The sequence below is a fragment of the Microcaecilia unicolor genome, chromosome 1, assembly GCF_901765095.1.
Source record: "Microcaecilia unicolor chromosome 1, aMicUni1.1, whole genome shotgun sequence".
In the NCBI taxonomy this organism is placed as follows: Eukaryota; Metazoa; Chordata; class Amphibia; order Gymnophiona; family Siphonopidae; genus Microcaecilia; species Microcaecilia unicolor.
Genome location: NC_044031.1, coordinates 286,026,620 through 286,038,790, shown reverse-complemented (window position 1 = coordinate 286,038,790; position 12,171 = coordinate 286,026,620). Strand labels below are relative to the sequence as shown.

The window sequence follows — 12,171 nt, the reverse complement described above, 5'->3', positions numbered from 1 at the left end:
AAATAGTATATACTATCCTCTATGACAGCTTCAGATGTTATGACCAGGTCAATTAGAACAGCAAGCAGGACCCTGGAGTAGCCTAGTGGTCAGTGCAGTGGACTGTAGAGAAGGGAACCCAGGCAAACTGTTGTAGTTGAAAGTGTAAGCCCTCTAAACCCCACCAAAACCTATTGTACCCACATATCTCTCAGCTCCTGATTTCCTGGCTTAGAATCCTGTGACAGCAAGCCATCAAGCACCTCTTTTGTTTTTCAAATTGATTAATTATCATTCTATGATTAACATGGTGAAAAAAAAATCACAAGGGGGATGCTAGCTGCGTCCCTCTTCCTGCTTTTAAAAGACTGAAGCGCCACTCTCCCAAACGAAAGCTGCAGCTGAATCAGGCTCTGAAATCATACGGTGCTCAATGGAGGAAATATCGGTAAGAGAGCTTCTACCCAACAATCAATATTCTACTGAAGAGATGAAACAGTATATTTCAGAACCAAAAACACATCTTTCAGATGCTGGCTTGCGGCTGGATATAGCTAAGATCACATGTACTGCTAACACGGTGGTCGTTGCTTCTTTACATTGTAAGACTTGTTTTTTGTTTTGTTTTTTTTAAATAATATTTATTATTTTCTAAACACAGTGTTTACAAACAACACCTCATGCTATAACCATGTATTGTTAACACTTCACATTCAACATTTCCAAATTTTCCCCCTTCCCCTCCCACCCTTCTCCCCCAGTTCAAGCGTTTAAAATTTTGCTCCTAGCAACTGGTGTCAGGGTGTCCCAGTAGGGGGACCAAATTTTGCAGAATAGGTCTCCTGCCTCTGATGCAAGATCCGAAATGCTGTGCCGTTCCAAAGCACGTTTGTATCATCAGCGATCTCCAACGGCTGACTGTGGGTTGCTCCTCTGTTAGCCACACTTGTAGGATTGTTTTCTTCCCCATCAGGGTTGCCCTCTGGAGGAACGCCCTTACGCCAGTCGGCGCTTGCCCCTGAATAGTGAATACATGGAAAAGTTGTTTGGGAGAGTGGTACCATCGAATTCCCCACATGTCCGATACATGCTCCGCCAAGTTTTTCCAAAAACCATGTACCTTTGGGCAGGACCAGAACATGTGGCCCAGGTGTGCATTTGTGCGGGCGCATTTCGGCCAGGAGTTAGTGTCTCTCAGCGTGGCTCTATACACTCTATGCGGTGATATGTACAATCGAAAGATAAATTTAATCGTAAGACTTGTTAAATAGACTTTCTGCATAAAAACTTGAGAACCTAAATAACAGGTCCCAAAAAAAACAAGCTTCGCATACTGGGTATCCACGAAGGTGCAGAGGGCAAAGATCCTATTGCTTTCCTTGAGTGCCTGCTGCCCAAACTCCTGGATATTTCTTTTTAAAAACCCATGGAAATCAAAAGAGCGCACCACATTCTGTTGGCACACGCTGACAGTGAAAAATTCCCTAGGCCATTTGTCTTCAAATTCCTGTGACACCCTCACACTTTGGCCATTCTCCAGAAAATGAAACTGAAAGCACCTCTCATATACAATGAAATGGGGATAATGCTTTTCCCATACTTAAATACAAATACCACCCTGAAGCACAAAACTTCCTTGCAATGTGAGCTCAACTCAAACATGCAGGTCCCAATTTGGACTTTTTTTTACCCTGCGAGGATGAGGATTATGATCCACAATTCTGCTCGTACCTTCAAGGACCCTGAAAGCCTTGCAAACTTACCTAGACTTGCTAAAACCCTGATTTCTGGCTCTAGGTCTCCATCTCTGTTTCATGCTACGTTAATCTTTCTGCTCAGTATTGTGCTGTATTTAAGCCGCTATAGGCTCCTGTGTCTGTTCTCTGAAGACATGATTTCTACTTGTATATTATACTACCTAACAATGAGTACTGCAGCAATTTATAACTAATTGCATAACAAATATGTAATACTGATACCCTACATTACTTTATGATAGATTTGCTTCTACTAGCTAGTTGTTTCAAAACTGTTTAGTGTACAATGTTTAACTGCTTGCTTCCATGCTGCATTATGTTTAATAAGGAGAGGTTGGGCACTCTGGGGCTCATTTTTGAAAGAGAAAGACGCCCATCTTTCGATATAAATCGGAAGATGGACATCATTCTCCCAGGGTCGTCCAAATCGGTATAATCAAAAGCCAATTTTGGACGTCCCCAACAACTTTCCGTCGCAGGGACGGCCAAAGTTGAAGGGGGCGTATCAGAAGCGTAGCAAAGGCGGGACTTGGGCATACCTAACACTTGGACGTCCTGGATCCATAATCGAAAGAAACAAGGACGTCCCTGACGAAGACTTGGGCAACTTTATCTGGTCGTGCTGACATAATATGATACATCTATGTTATTTGAATGTCCTAATATAATTTCTATCAAGGAGTATCATTTCTATTGTGCTGACATGGTTAAGAATCATGTCTGTGTTATATGAATGCTCCTCCATGCTGCCGATCATGATGTATCATTTGTACCCTTCTGACAAGTATTATATTCTTAGCATATTATTCCTATTATGGAGGGTCATGGGATAGGAGAAAATGTCCTATTGTGGATTAAAAACTGGTTGAAGGATAGGAAACAGAGAGTGGGGTTAAATGGGCAGTATTCACAATGGAGAAGGGTAGTTAGTGGGGTTCCTCAGGGGTCAGTGCTAGGACCGCTGCTTTTTAATTTATTTATAAATGATTTAGAGATGGGAGTAACCAGCGAGGTAATTAAATTTGCTGATGACACAAAGTTATTCAAAGTCGTTAACTCGCGAGAGGATTGTGAAAAAATTTACAGAAGGATCTTACGAGACTGGGATACAAATGGCAGATGACGTTTAATGTGAACAAGTGTAAGGTGATGCATGTGGGAAAAAAGAACCCGAATTATAGCTACGTCATGCAAGGTTCTACATTAGGAGTTACGGACCAAGAAAGGGATCTGGGTGTCATCGTTGATAATACACTGAAACCTTCTGCTCAGTGTGATGCTGCAGCTAGGAAAGCGAATAGAATGTTGGGTATTATTAGGAAAGGTATGGAGAACAGATGTGAGGATGTTATAATGCCGTTGTATCGCTCCATGGTGCGACCGCACCTTGAGTACTGTGTTCAATTCTGGTCGCAGCATCTCAAGAAAGATATAGTAGAACTGGAAAAGGTGCAGCGAAGGGCAACAAAAATGATGACAGGGATGGGACGACTTCCCTATGAAGAAAGACTAAGGAGGTTAGGGCTTTTCAGCTTGGAGAAGAGACGGCTGAGGGGAGACATGATAGAGGTATATAAAATAATGAGTGGAGTGGAACAGGTGGATGTGAAGCATCTGTTCACGCTTTTCAAAAATACTAGGACTAGGGGGCATGCGATGAAACTACAGTGTGGTAAATTTAAAACAAATAGGAGAAACTTTTTCTTCACCCAACGCATAATTAAACTCTGGAATTCGTTGCTGGAGAACGCAGTGAAGACGGTTAGCTTGGCAGAGTTTAAAAAGGGGTTGGACGGTTTCCTAAAGGACAAGTCCATAGACCGCTACTAAATGGACTTGGGGAAAAATCCACAATTTTGGGAGTAACTTGTATAAAATGTTTGTACGTTTGGGTAGCTTGCCAGGTGCCCTTGACCTGGATTGGCCGCTGCCGGGGACAGGATGCTGGGTTCGATGGACCTTTGGTCTTTTCCCAGTATGGCATTACTTATGTACTTATATTAAGATCTGATTTGCCTGTCTCCAAGTTTGCCTCATTGAATAAATACAGTCATTTTACTATTGTATGCTGTTAAAATTGTAAGTTGTACACTACCTTGGGTGAATCTCTTCATAAAAGGGTGTAGTTATGAACATGGGATACTATTAAGATGTGTTATTTTACCACTAACTGACGCTATTTTAGTTCAAGTCCCGTTTTATGCAATGAGACCTAATTACTGATAACTGGGGTTGACACTAACATAGCACATTATAATAGTAGCACACGTTGATAACTTTCTCCCAGCGGCAGTAAATAAATCTCAATAAATAACACACACATATCTAATAAAATACTGACAAAGGGCAGGAGTAAGGGGGTTTCGCTCATGCCTCCAACAACCCCCATGGACCAACAGGGATTTCAGATAGGGCCGGGGGGGCATACCTAGATCTCAGGAAGGTTGGGGATGGGAGGAGGGGAAGAGGCTTTAGGTATCATGGGCTGGGGGAGGAGGAGGAAAGGGGTTCTTTAGGAGGTGGGGAAGGGGATCAGGGAAGAGCTTTCAGGGTCAATAGTTATGCAGGTCCCAGCCCTCAAAGCTAAGAAAGTTAATTTAAGAAGCTTTTGTGCTGTCCTAAATTAACCCACTTAGCTATGGGGATACCGTCAATCAATATTGCTAGCACCTGTATAACTCTGGGCACCTCTATAACACCGCCCCTGACCTGCTCACTTTTTTTTTTGCAGCGGTCTGAGTCCATATTCAGTGGCACTACCAGCTTTAGTGCCGCTGAATGTAAGGGGGATAGGTGGTGACAGACTATTTTAGCGGGCAGGAGCCTCTCCCCACTTAAATCGCTTTGAATATCGGCCAAATTGTTAATGACTTTATTGCTTCTTCTACACTTACTGAGTCAAATGCTATATTGGCTGAGGAACAAAACAGAAAAATATCAAGAATGCACAACTACATTCAGCCAATAGCACAAATAAACCTGATTGATGGGACTCATGAACTTGCAGCAATACAGAGCTCTGTTTCTACACAGAATGCAACTTCTGCACTAATAGCTGCCAAGACTTTTGTGCTGGAAGCTTATGTTATATGGATCTGTGCAAAGGACCCCATGTTCCTTGATAGGCATTTTCTCTCTTCCCTTGAGAGACTCAGGCCAGCAAAACCTTTGGAACAATTCTCAGCCCCCCCCCCCCTTTTTTTTTTAATGAATTTCTTTGGTGGTATTGGACAATCCAATAGTGAGCAATGAAGGTCTTTCATCTGTAGTATCTAAAGCATCTTGCTCTTGACTATACCCTGGTGTCGTCAAAACAGTTTAAAGCATCATGCTCTGCGGTAGCATTTTTGATTGATTTCAGTGATGAATATTTTCCACATGCAGGAGCATCTTAAAGTTATTTGCTATGTCCTGCGGCTATGTTGAACTCAATTTTAAAATGGAAAAATTATTTTGAGAGAAGAATGAGTGAGGGAAACAGAGGGAAAAAAAAAGGAAGAAGGAAAAAAGAGAAAATAAATTCTTTATCTGAGAAGCAAAATAGAAAAAAAAAATAGCAAGAATGCACAACGTCCAGACAATAGCACAAATAAAACTAAACTCATGGGACACACACACTCAGAAAAATGTACTTGGCCATCCGTGTTGATGTCATCCTATGACATCTGCTTCAGTAAGCGATTCACCCTTCTTGTCAATGGATCACCATGCTTGTCTTTAAAATATGAGAACAATCAGTGTAAAAATATCTCTCTAGTCTGAGAATATTTAGACAAGTGTCTAAATTCTGTCCCCTATCAAAGTCTTGTTTCTAGATTAGAACCTAGTATGGGTTTGAAAATTGTAAGTAATTAGAGCATTGTTTTTCTAGGCTCAATGAATCTAATGTAGAGCAAAGTATCCAAGCTCTACAAAGACATTCAAATCCACTACAGACACATTTTTTATTATATATAAAAGATCACTGTACATTACAATTTGGCAGGGATAGATAGCTAAAAGCTTTCTATGCGTTTGCCTTAAATTATGCACTATCAAAAACTCTACCTGTGTTTGCAGGGGCTTGGAAAGGTGTTGTGGCCTCTCCAATGTTTCGCTTGGACTCCAACATCTGCCTTACTGTGCTAGCATTTCTAAGGAACAAAATTTTGAAGTTAGTAATATCCATAAAGAATATGGGGTGCAGTAATAAGTGCAGAAGACAAGGTGTCAAAAGTAATAAACACACACACAAATTTTAAATGATCTATCACAGTTTTTACCTTTTGTTCCAAGTTACTTTTCAGAACAGACAGTATCCTCTCCTATTTAAACCAAAGCAATCTCATATTCAAGAATCAGGTCTACACAAATACCTCTCTCTACATAATAAGAAAACTAAAGATGTCATTTCCTAAACATCAGCACACACTAAAATCTTTATCATGTGTTATCTGCTACAGAACCCATAGGAATAAAACAGGCCCTATGGCTGGTAACGGTATCATTGAATTCTATTAGCAAATGATCATCTGAATGCTTTCCAAATGGCTGAAAGCACCCAATCTAAAAAAAAAAAAACTGAGTTCTTTATAAGTGAAAAATATACCAAATTAAATTGATATACAATTGCATATTATGTGAGACAAGTGTTTTCATTTAAAATGTCTGATGTACTCACGGAGGATAACCGTGTACCAGGGCAGGAAGATGCCTTTTTTGGCCCTATTTTATAAAGGCACTAGAACAAACCCTACAGAAATCGCTCCTAGATTGAAGGTACAGCCATTTACAAAGGCTTGAGAGTTGTAAATCACAGCACATAAAGGGGCTCATTTTTTGAAATTGAATAACTTCCAAAAAGTGTCACAAAGTGGCAGATGGACTTTTTTTTTTTTGCCAAAACATCAAAATTGCTATTTTCAACACACATTTTTAAGACATTTTTCTATGTAGTTCATTTGCAGTATGTCCAAATCACAAGGGGGCATGTCGAGGGTGGGATTTAAGCAGCATTCCCAAAACTTGGACATTTTTCTGCCATAATGGAATAAAGCAAAAACCACTGGGGCTAAAGTTAGACATTTTGGACCAGATCAGTTTCAATCACGACTATGTCACAAAAAGTTGCCCTAAATGACCCCCTCCCACTTCCCAAAGGTGTGAAAGAAATAGTACATAGTAGCCTCTATGACAGCTTCTGATGTTATAGCCAGTCTTATCAGAACAGAAAGCAGGTCCCTGGAGTAGCCTAGTAGTCTGTGCAGTGGACTGTAGAGAAGGGAACCCAGGCCCATATCCCACTTGTGGTGGAAAGTGTGAGTCCTCCAAAACACTTCAGCTTCAGACTAGAGTGGGCCAAAGGCCTACGTAAAAAGCTAAGGGCCCCGCTTACTAAGGTGTGCTAGCGTTTTTAGCGTGCGCTGTAAGAGACACCCATATATTCCTATGGGTGGGTGTCTCTAGCTCTAGAACATGCTAAAAACACTAGAGTGCCTATAGCGCAGCTTAGTAAACAGGGCCCTAGGTCTTTAATTTGGATTTAAAACTCTTAAAAGAGGGGTCGGCACAGATATCCAAATGGAATTACTTCCAAAAAGATGGTGCAGAATGTATGCTGTCTAGTATATTCCAACTGAGCATATTTGGGGGCAAGTAAGACTAAACAACAATCATTTAAGAAATAAAGGAGGTGAGTCAGTGAGTATAGAATAGTGAATAAAGACAGATAACGCAGAAGGCCAAGTCTATATGCCTTGAATATTTGAAGATAATCCACTGTTTGACTAGTATCCAGAAGCTGAGGGAGTAAGTTCATTGAGGGCCACCATCAGGAAAGACTGCGGTGCTGGCTGGGGAGCAGGCTGAAGAGTTACCAGGGCCAATGCAGGAGCAAGATCACGGCTGCCTGGAGACATACACATTGACAACTCCTGTATGGAGAGGGAGCGGTCCTCCCAGCGCTGACGCTTCTTGGGTGCCGAATCCCTCGGCGCCCTAGAGATCCTGGCACTGAGTGTCAATGGAGATCGGTGACAGTGCTTCTTGGCCTTTGCCCAATGCACATCACCCATGCTCCTAGGTGCCGATGAGGATAATGTCGAATCCCCATGTCGCCTTGGGGTAGGGTCCGACAAGATGGTCCCAGGGGAGGGGCTGCATAGCAGGAGGCCTTGAGACAGGTGGAGATCCACTCGAGGCCTCACTGCTTCCAGTGCCTTGGCATCTCAAAGCAGCCATTCCTAAAGTGACTCCCAGTGCAACACTGGATGTCGACACCGCCGCCTCTGACCTCGATGCCAAAGAACCGGACCTGGCACCAAAAGTCTTCTCACGTTAAGCCTCTCGGGAAACCTGGGTCCTTTTCTTCATACGAAAACAAAAGACACAGTTGGCAAGGCTATGGTTAGGCCCAAGGCTCTGAAGACACCAAGAATGGGTGTCCTTTCCCGAGAAGGTCCAGTTGCACCGGGTACAATGCTTGAAGCCACTGGGAGTCTTTGTGGACATGGAAGGAAAAATGGCTTCAGCTAAATTAAAAGTTGTGATGGTGCCTAAAAAAGGGGAAGGCAAAAAAAGGAGACCTGATCGAGCAGACCCAAGAATGGCCCGCGACGAAAAAGAAAAGAGAAGCGGGCAAAAGGTTCTAAAGAGACTAGGGGGTGTTTTTTTTTTTTTTTGGGGGGGGGGGGGGTTGACAGAACAAAAGAAAAAGAGGAGCGGGTAGCAAAAACTGAACCAACGCGTTCGTGCTGCGGGCGGGAGGACACTCGCACATGTGCACTGGAGTGCTGCTCGCACTCCAAAAAGCTCTCGATTTTTCTATGGCTTATTTACTGAACCAGGCGACATGGGATGGCATATACCCAGTTGTGAGAAGAAGCAAGCCTGCTTATCCTCGGAGAAGGCCTAATAACACTCCAAGTAAAAGGCCAATGATCGCTTACAGTCCAAGGTCTGCAGTGCACTTTTACCAGAATAGGCATGAGGTCAGGGAAAGAATGTTGGCAAGACAATCGACTGGTCAAGATGAAACTCCAACACAACTGCAGGAAGGAACTTAGGGTGTGTATGGAGAACTACTCTTTTGTGATGAAACTTAATATAAAGCGCACCCACTACTAAGGCCTGAAGCTCTCTGACCCTGCGAGCGGAAGTAATCGCCATTAAAAATATGACCTTCCAGATCAAGTACTTCAGATGACAAGTATCAAGTGGCTCAATAGGAGCTTTCATCAGCTAGGTGAGAATGATGTTGAGATTCCATCACACAGGTGGAGGTTTGACAGGGGGCTTTGTCAACAGCAAACCGCTCATGAAGTGAACAACTAGAGGCTGTCCAGAGATGGGTTTACCTTCTACATAGTGATGGCAAGCACTCATTGCACTAAGGTGAACCCTTACAGACATGGTTTTAAGACCAGACTCACAGAGGTGTAGAAGGTGCTCAAGCAGGGCCTGTGTAGGGCAGGAAGCATGATCTAGGGCCCTGCCCCCACAGCAGATTGCAAAACTCCTCCATTTGAAAGAGTAACAACTCTTGGTGGAATCTTTCCTGGAAGACAGCAAGATCCAGGAAACACCCTCAGGATTTTGGAAGATGCAAGAAAGCAAATTATAAGCCCTCAACATCCAGGCTGTGAGGGCCAGAGATTGCATGAAGAGGGTCGGAAAACGCTCCAATCTTCACAGTTCTTCGGAGAATAATTCCAGAAGAAGGGGAAATCAGATCTGTCAGGGCCAATAAGGCGCAATCAGAATCATTGTCCCACAGTCTTGCATGAGTTTCAGCAAAGTCTTCCTTGCAAGAGGTATGAAAGTATACGCATACAGAAGACCTGACCCCCAGTGAAGGAGGAAGGCATCCAACACTAGTCTTGTGGGCCTGGAACAGAACTGAGGGACTTTGTGATTGGACTGAGCAGCAAAGAGATCCACCGAGGGGGTGCCCCACATTTGAAAGACCTCAAAGGCAATGCCTATGTGGAGTGAACACTCGTGCGGCTGCATGACCCTGCTCAGTTTGTCAGCTAGACTGTTGGATTTGCCCAACAGGCCTTGCGGAGCATTCCCTGCTGTACTGCCCAATGTCACATCCCGACAGCCTCCTGACACAGAAGGCGTGATCCAGTACCTCCCTGCTTGCTGGTGTAATACATGGCAACCTGATTGTTAGTGTGAATGAGAACAATTTGGTTGATCAGTCAATCTCTGAAAGCCTTTAGAGCATTCCAGATTGCCTGGAGTTTCAGAAGATTGATATGAAGATCTGTCTACAGGGCTGACCAAGCACCTTAAGTGTGAAGCCCGTCTATATGAGCTCCACACCCCAGATGGGATGCATCCATCATCGGCACCATCATGGGCTGTGGATTGGAATGGAAATCCCAGAGACAACTTGGATCGAATTGTTCACCAAAGCAGAGACTGAACCAGATCTGGTGACAACTGGATGACATCCTACAGGTTCCCCGTGGCCCAACACCACTAAGAAGCTAGGGTCCACTGGGCAGTTCTCATGTGAAGATATGCCATGGGTGTCACATGGAGGCCATGTGGCCAAACCACCATAACATCTGCTGAGCAGTGACCTGCTGACCTGCTCAGACTTGAGCAGCAAGTAAGACAAGAGTGTCAGTCCATGCCATAAGGTGGAAAGTCTGAGCTTGCTGAGTGTCTAGTAGGGCTCCAATGAAATCCAATCGCTGGACAGGAAGAAGATGGGACTCCGAGTAGTTTAGAAAACGAACCCCAGTAGCTCTAACACCCGAAGAGTTATCCTTATGGACTCCTGAACACCGTCCTTGGCCGTGCTCTTCACTAACCAATCATTGGGATAGGGATACACATGGACTCCCAATCTGCTTAGCGACGCTGTAACTATAGCAAGACACTTGGTGAAAACCAGGAGAGCAGACGCGAGGCCAAAAGGCAACAAATGGTACCAGAAGTGACGTGTCCCCAGCTGGAATCGAAGATACCTCCTGTGAGCTGGAAGTATCTGGATGTAAATGCACGCATATCCAATCGTTTTCCTGAAGAATGGGGAGAAGGTTGCCTAGGAAAACCATCCTGAACTTTTCTTTGACCAGGAATTTGTTCAGGGCCCCCTTCACTTCTTCCCCTGGTGGAATAGGCTCGATTGCATGGGCCTTTAGAAGGGAAGAGAGGTCCTCTGCAAGTACCTGCTTGTGCTGAGAGCCGAAGTAATTTGCTCTCGGTGAGCAATCTGGAGGTCTCTTTCGCCAATACGGAGCATAACCGAGACGGACTATTTGTGGGACCCATCTATTGGAGGTTACAAGGGGCCACCTTTCTCGAAAAAATTTCAACCTTCCCCCGACCGGCAAGTCATCCAGGATGGTCACTTTTTTGGCTATGCTCCGCTGCAGCCAATCAAAAGCTCACCCCCTGCTTTGACTGGGGAGCTGTCTGGGTCTCAGGCACACACTAATGAGAACAAGTGTGCTACAGTTGAGCCTGATGAGGTTGGTGAGATGAAGTGGTGCACCTATGCCTCTGTGAGAAGTATGTACTCCTCTTCAACTTGCCGAAACCTCCTAGATGAGGAGGTAGCTGCAGGTACCCAGTGGGAGAGAATATCGATGGCATCAGTGTGCTTCTTGATGGGGTCAGCAACCTCCTCCACCTTCTCTCCAAAAAGATTATCCCCCTGGAACGTAACATCCGCCAACCTCTGTTGGACCATCAGGTCCAAATCAGAGACATGCAGCCATGACGTCTGTGCATCGCTATGCTCTGAGCAGTGATTCTAGACGCTACATCAAAAGTGTCATAGGCGTCCCTGGCCAAGAAATTTTGACATGACTTCTTGACCAACTGACGAACGAATTCAGCCTGCTCCGGAGGGGGAGAGTCTGCCAAATCAGAACTCCTGGCCTTTTTGAGCGCTGATTCCACCACTAGGGAATGACGAGGCAACTGATGCCTATCAAACCCAGGAGAAGACTGAATATGGTACACACTGTCAATCTTCTTGGGAAAGACAGGAACAGACACAGGGAACTCTCAGTTCATCACTTGAATGTCCCGTAAGATCTTGTAAAGCAGGATCATCACAGCCTCTCTAGAAGGAGACTTGTAGTCCAAGACCTCAAACATCTTAGTTCTGGGGTTGTCCTCCACGTCCAAAGGAACTGGAATAGCATTAGCCATTTCCTTAATAAAAGATAGGAAGGAAAGGCTCTCAGGTGGAGACTTTCACCTTTCCTGTGGAGGGGAGGGATCAGATGGGATGCCATAAGACTCCAGGAACTCCTCATGGGAGGGCTGAGACTGAGCCCACCTCAATGATTCAGTACTTGAGTGTTCATCCCCTACCGATTCTCTAGCCCATGAGCCTCTGCTGCTTTACAGATGTTCTGGACTATCCAGCAGACCACTGCCCAGCTGATTTCCTGGTCCATAAAAGTCCCAGACTGCATCTGCTGCCTTT

At 44.3% G+C, this 12,171-nt stretch overlaps 1 protein-coding gene across 4 annotated transcripts in view; it reads right to left on the bottom strand.

Moving 5' to 3' along the window:
• The window catches only part of ATF7IP (activating transcription factor 7 interacting protein), a 503,125-nt gene that overhangs the window by 230,066 nt on the left and 260,888 nt on the right, over positions 1–12,171 (bottom strand). For all 4 annotated transcript variants that reach the window (XM_030207216.1, XM_030207225.1, XM_030207208.1 and 1 more), the window contains one exon: positions 5,784–5,869. In XM_030207216.1, coding sequence (XP_030063076.1) covers positions 5,784–5,869 — 86 coding nt within the window. The remainder of the gene's footprint in view (positions 1–5,783; positions 5,870–12,171) is intronic.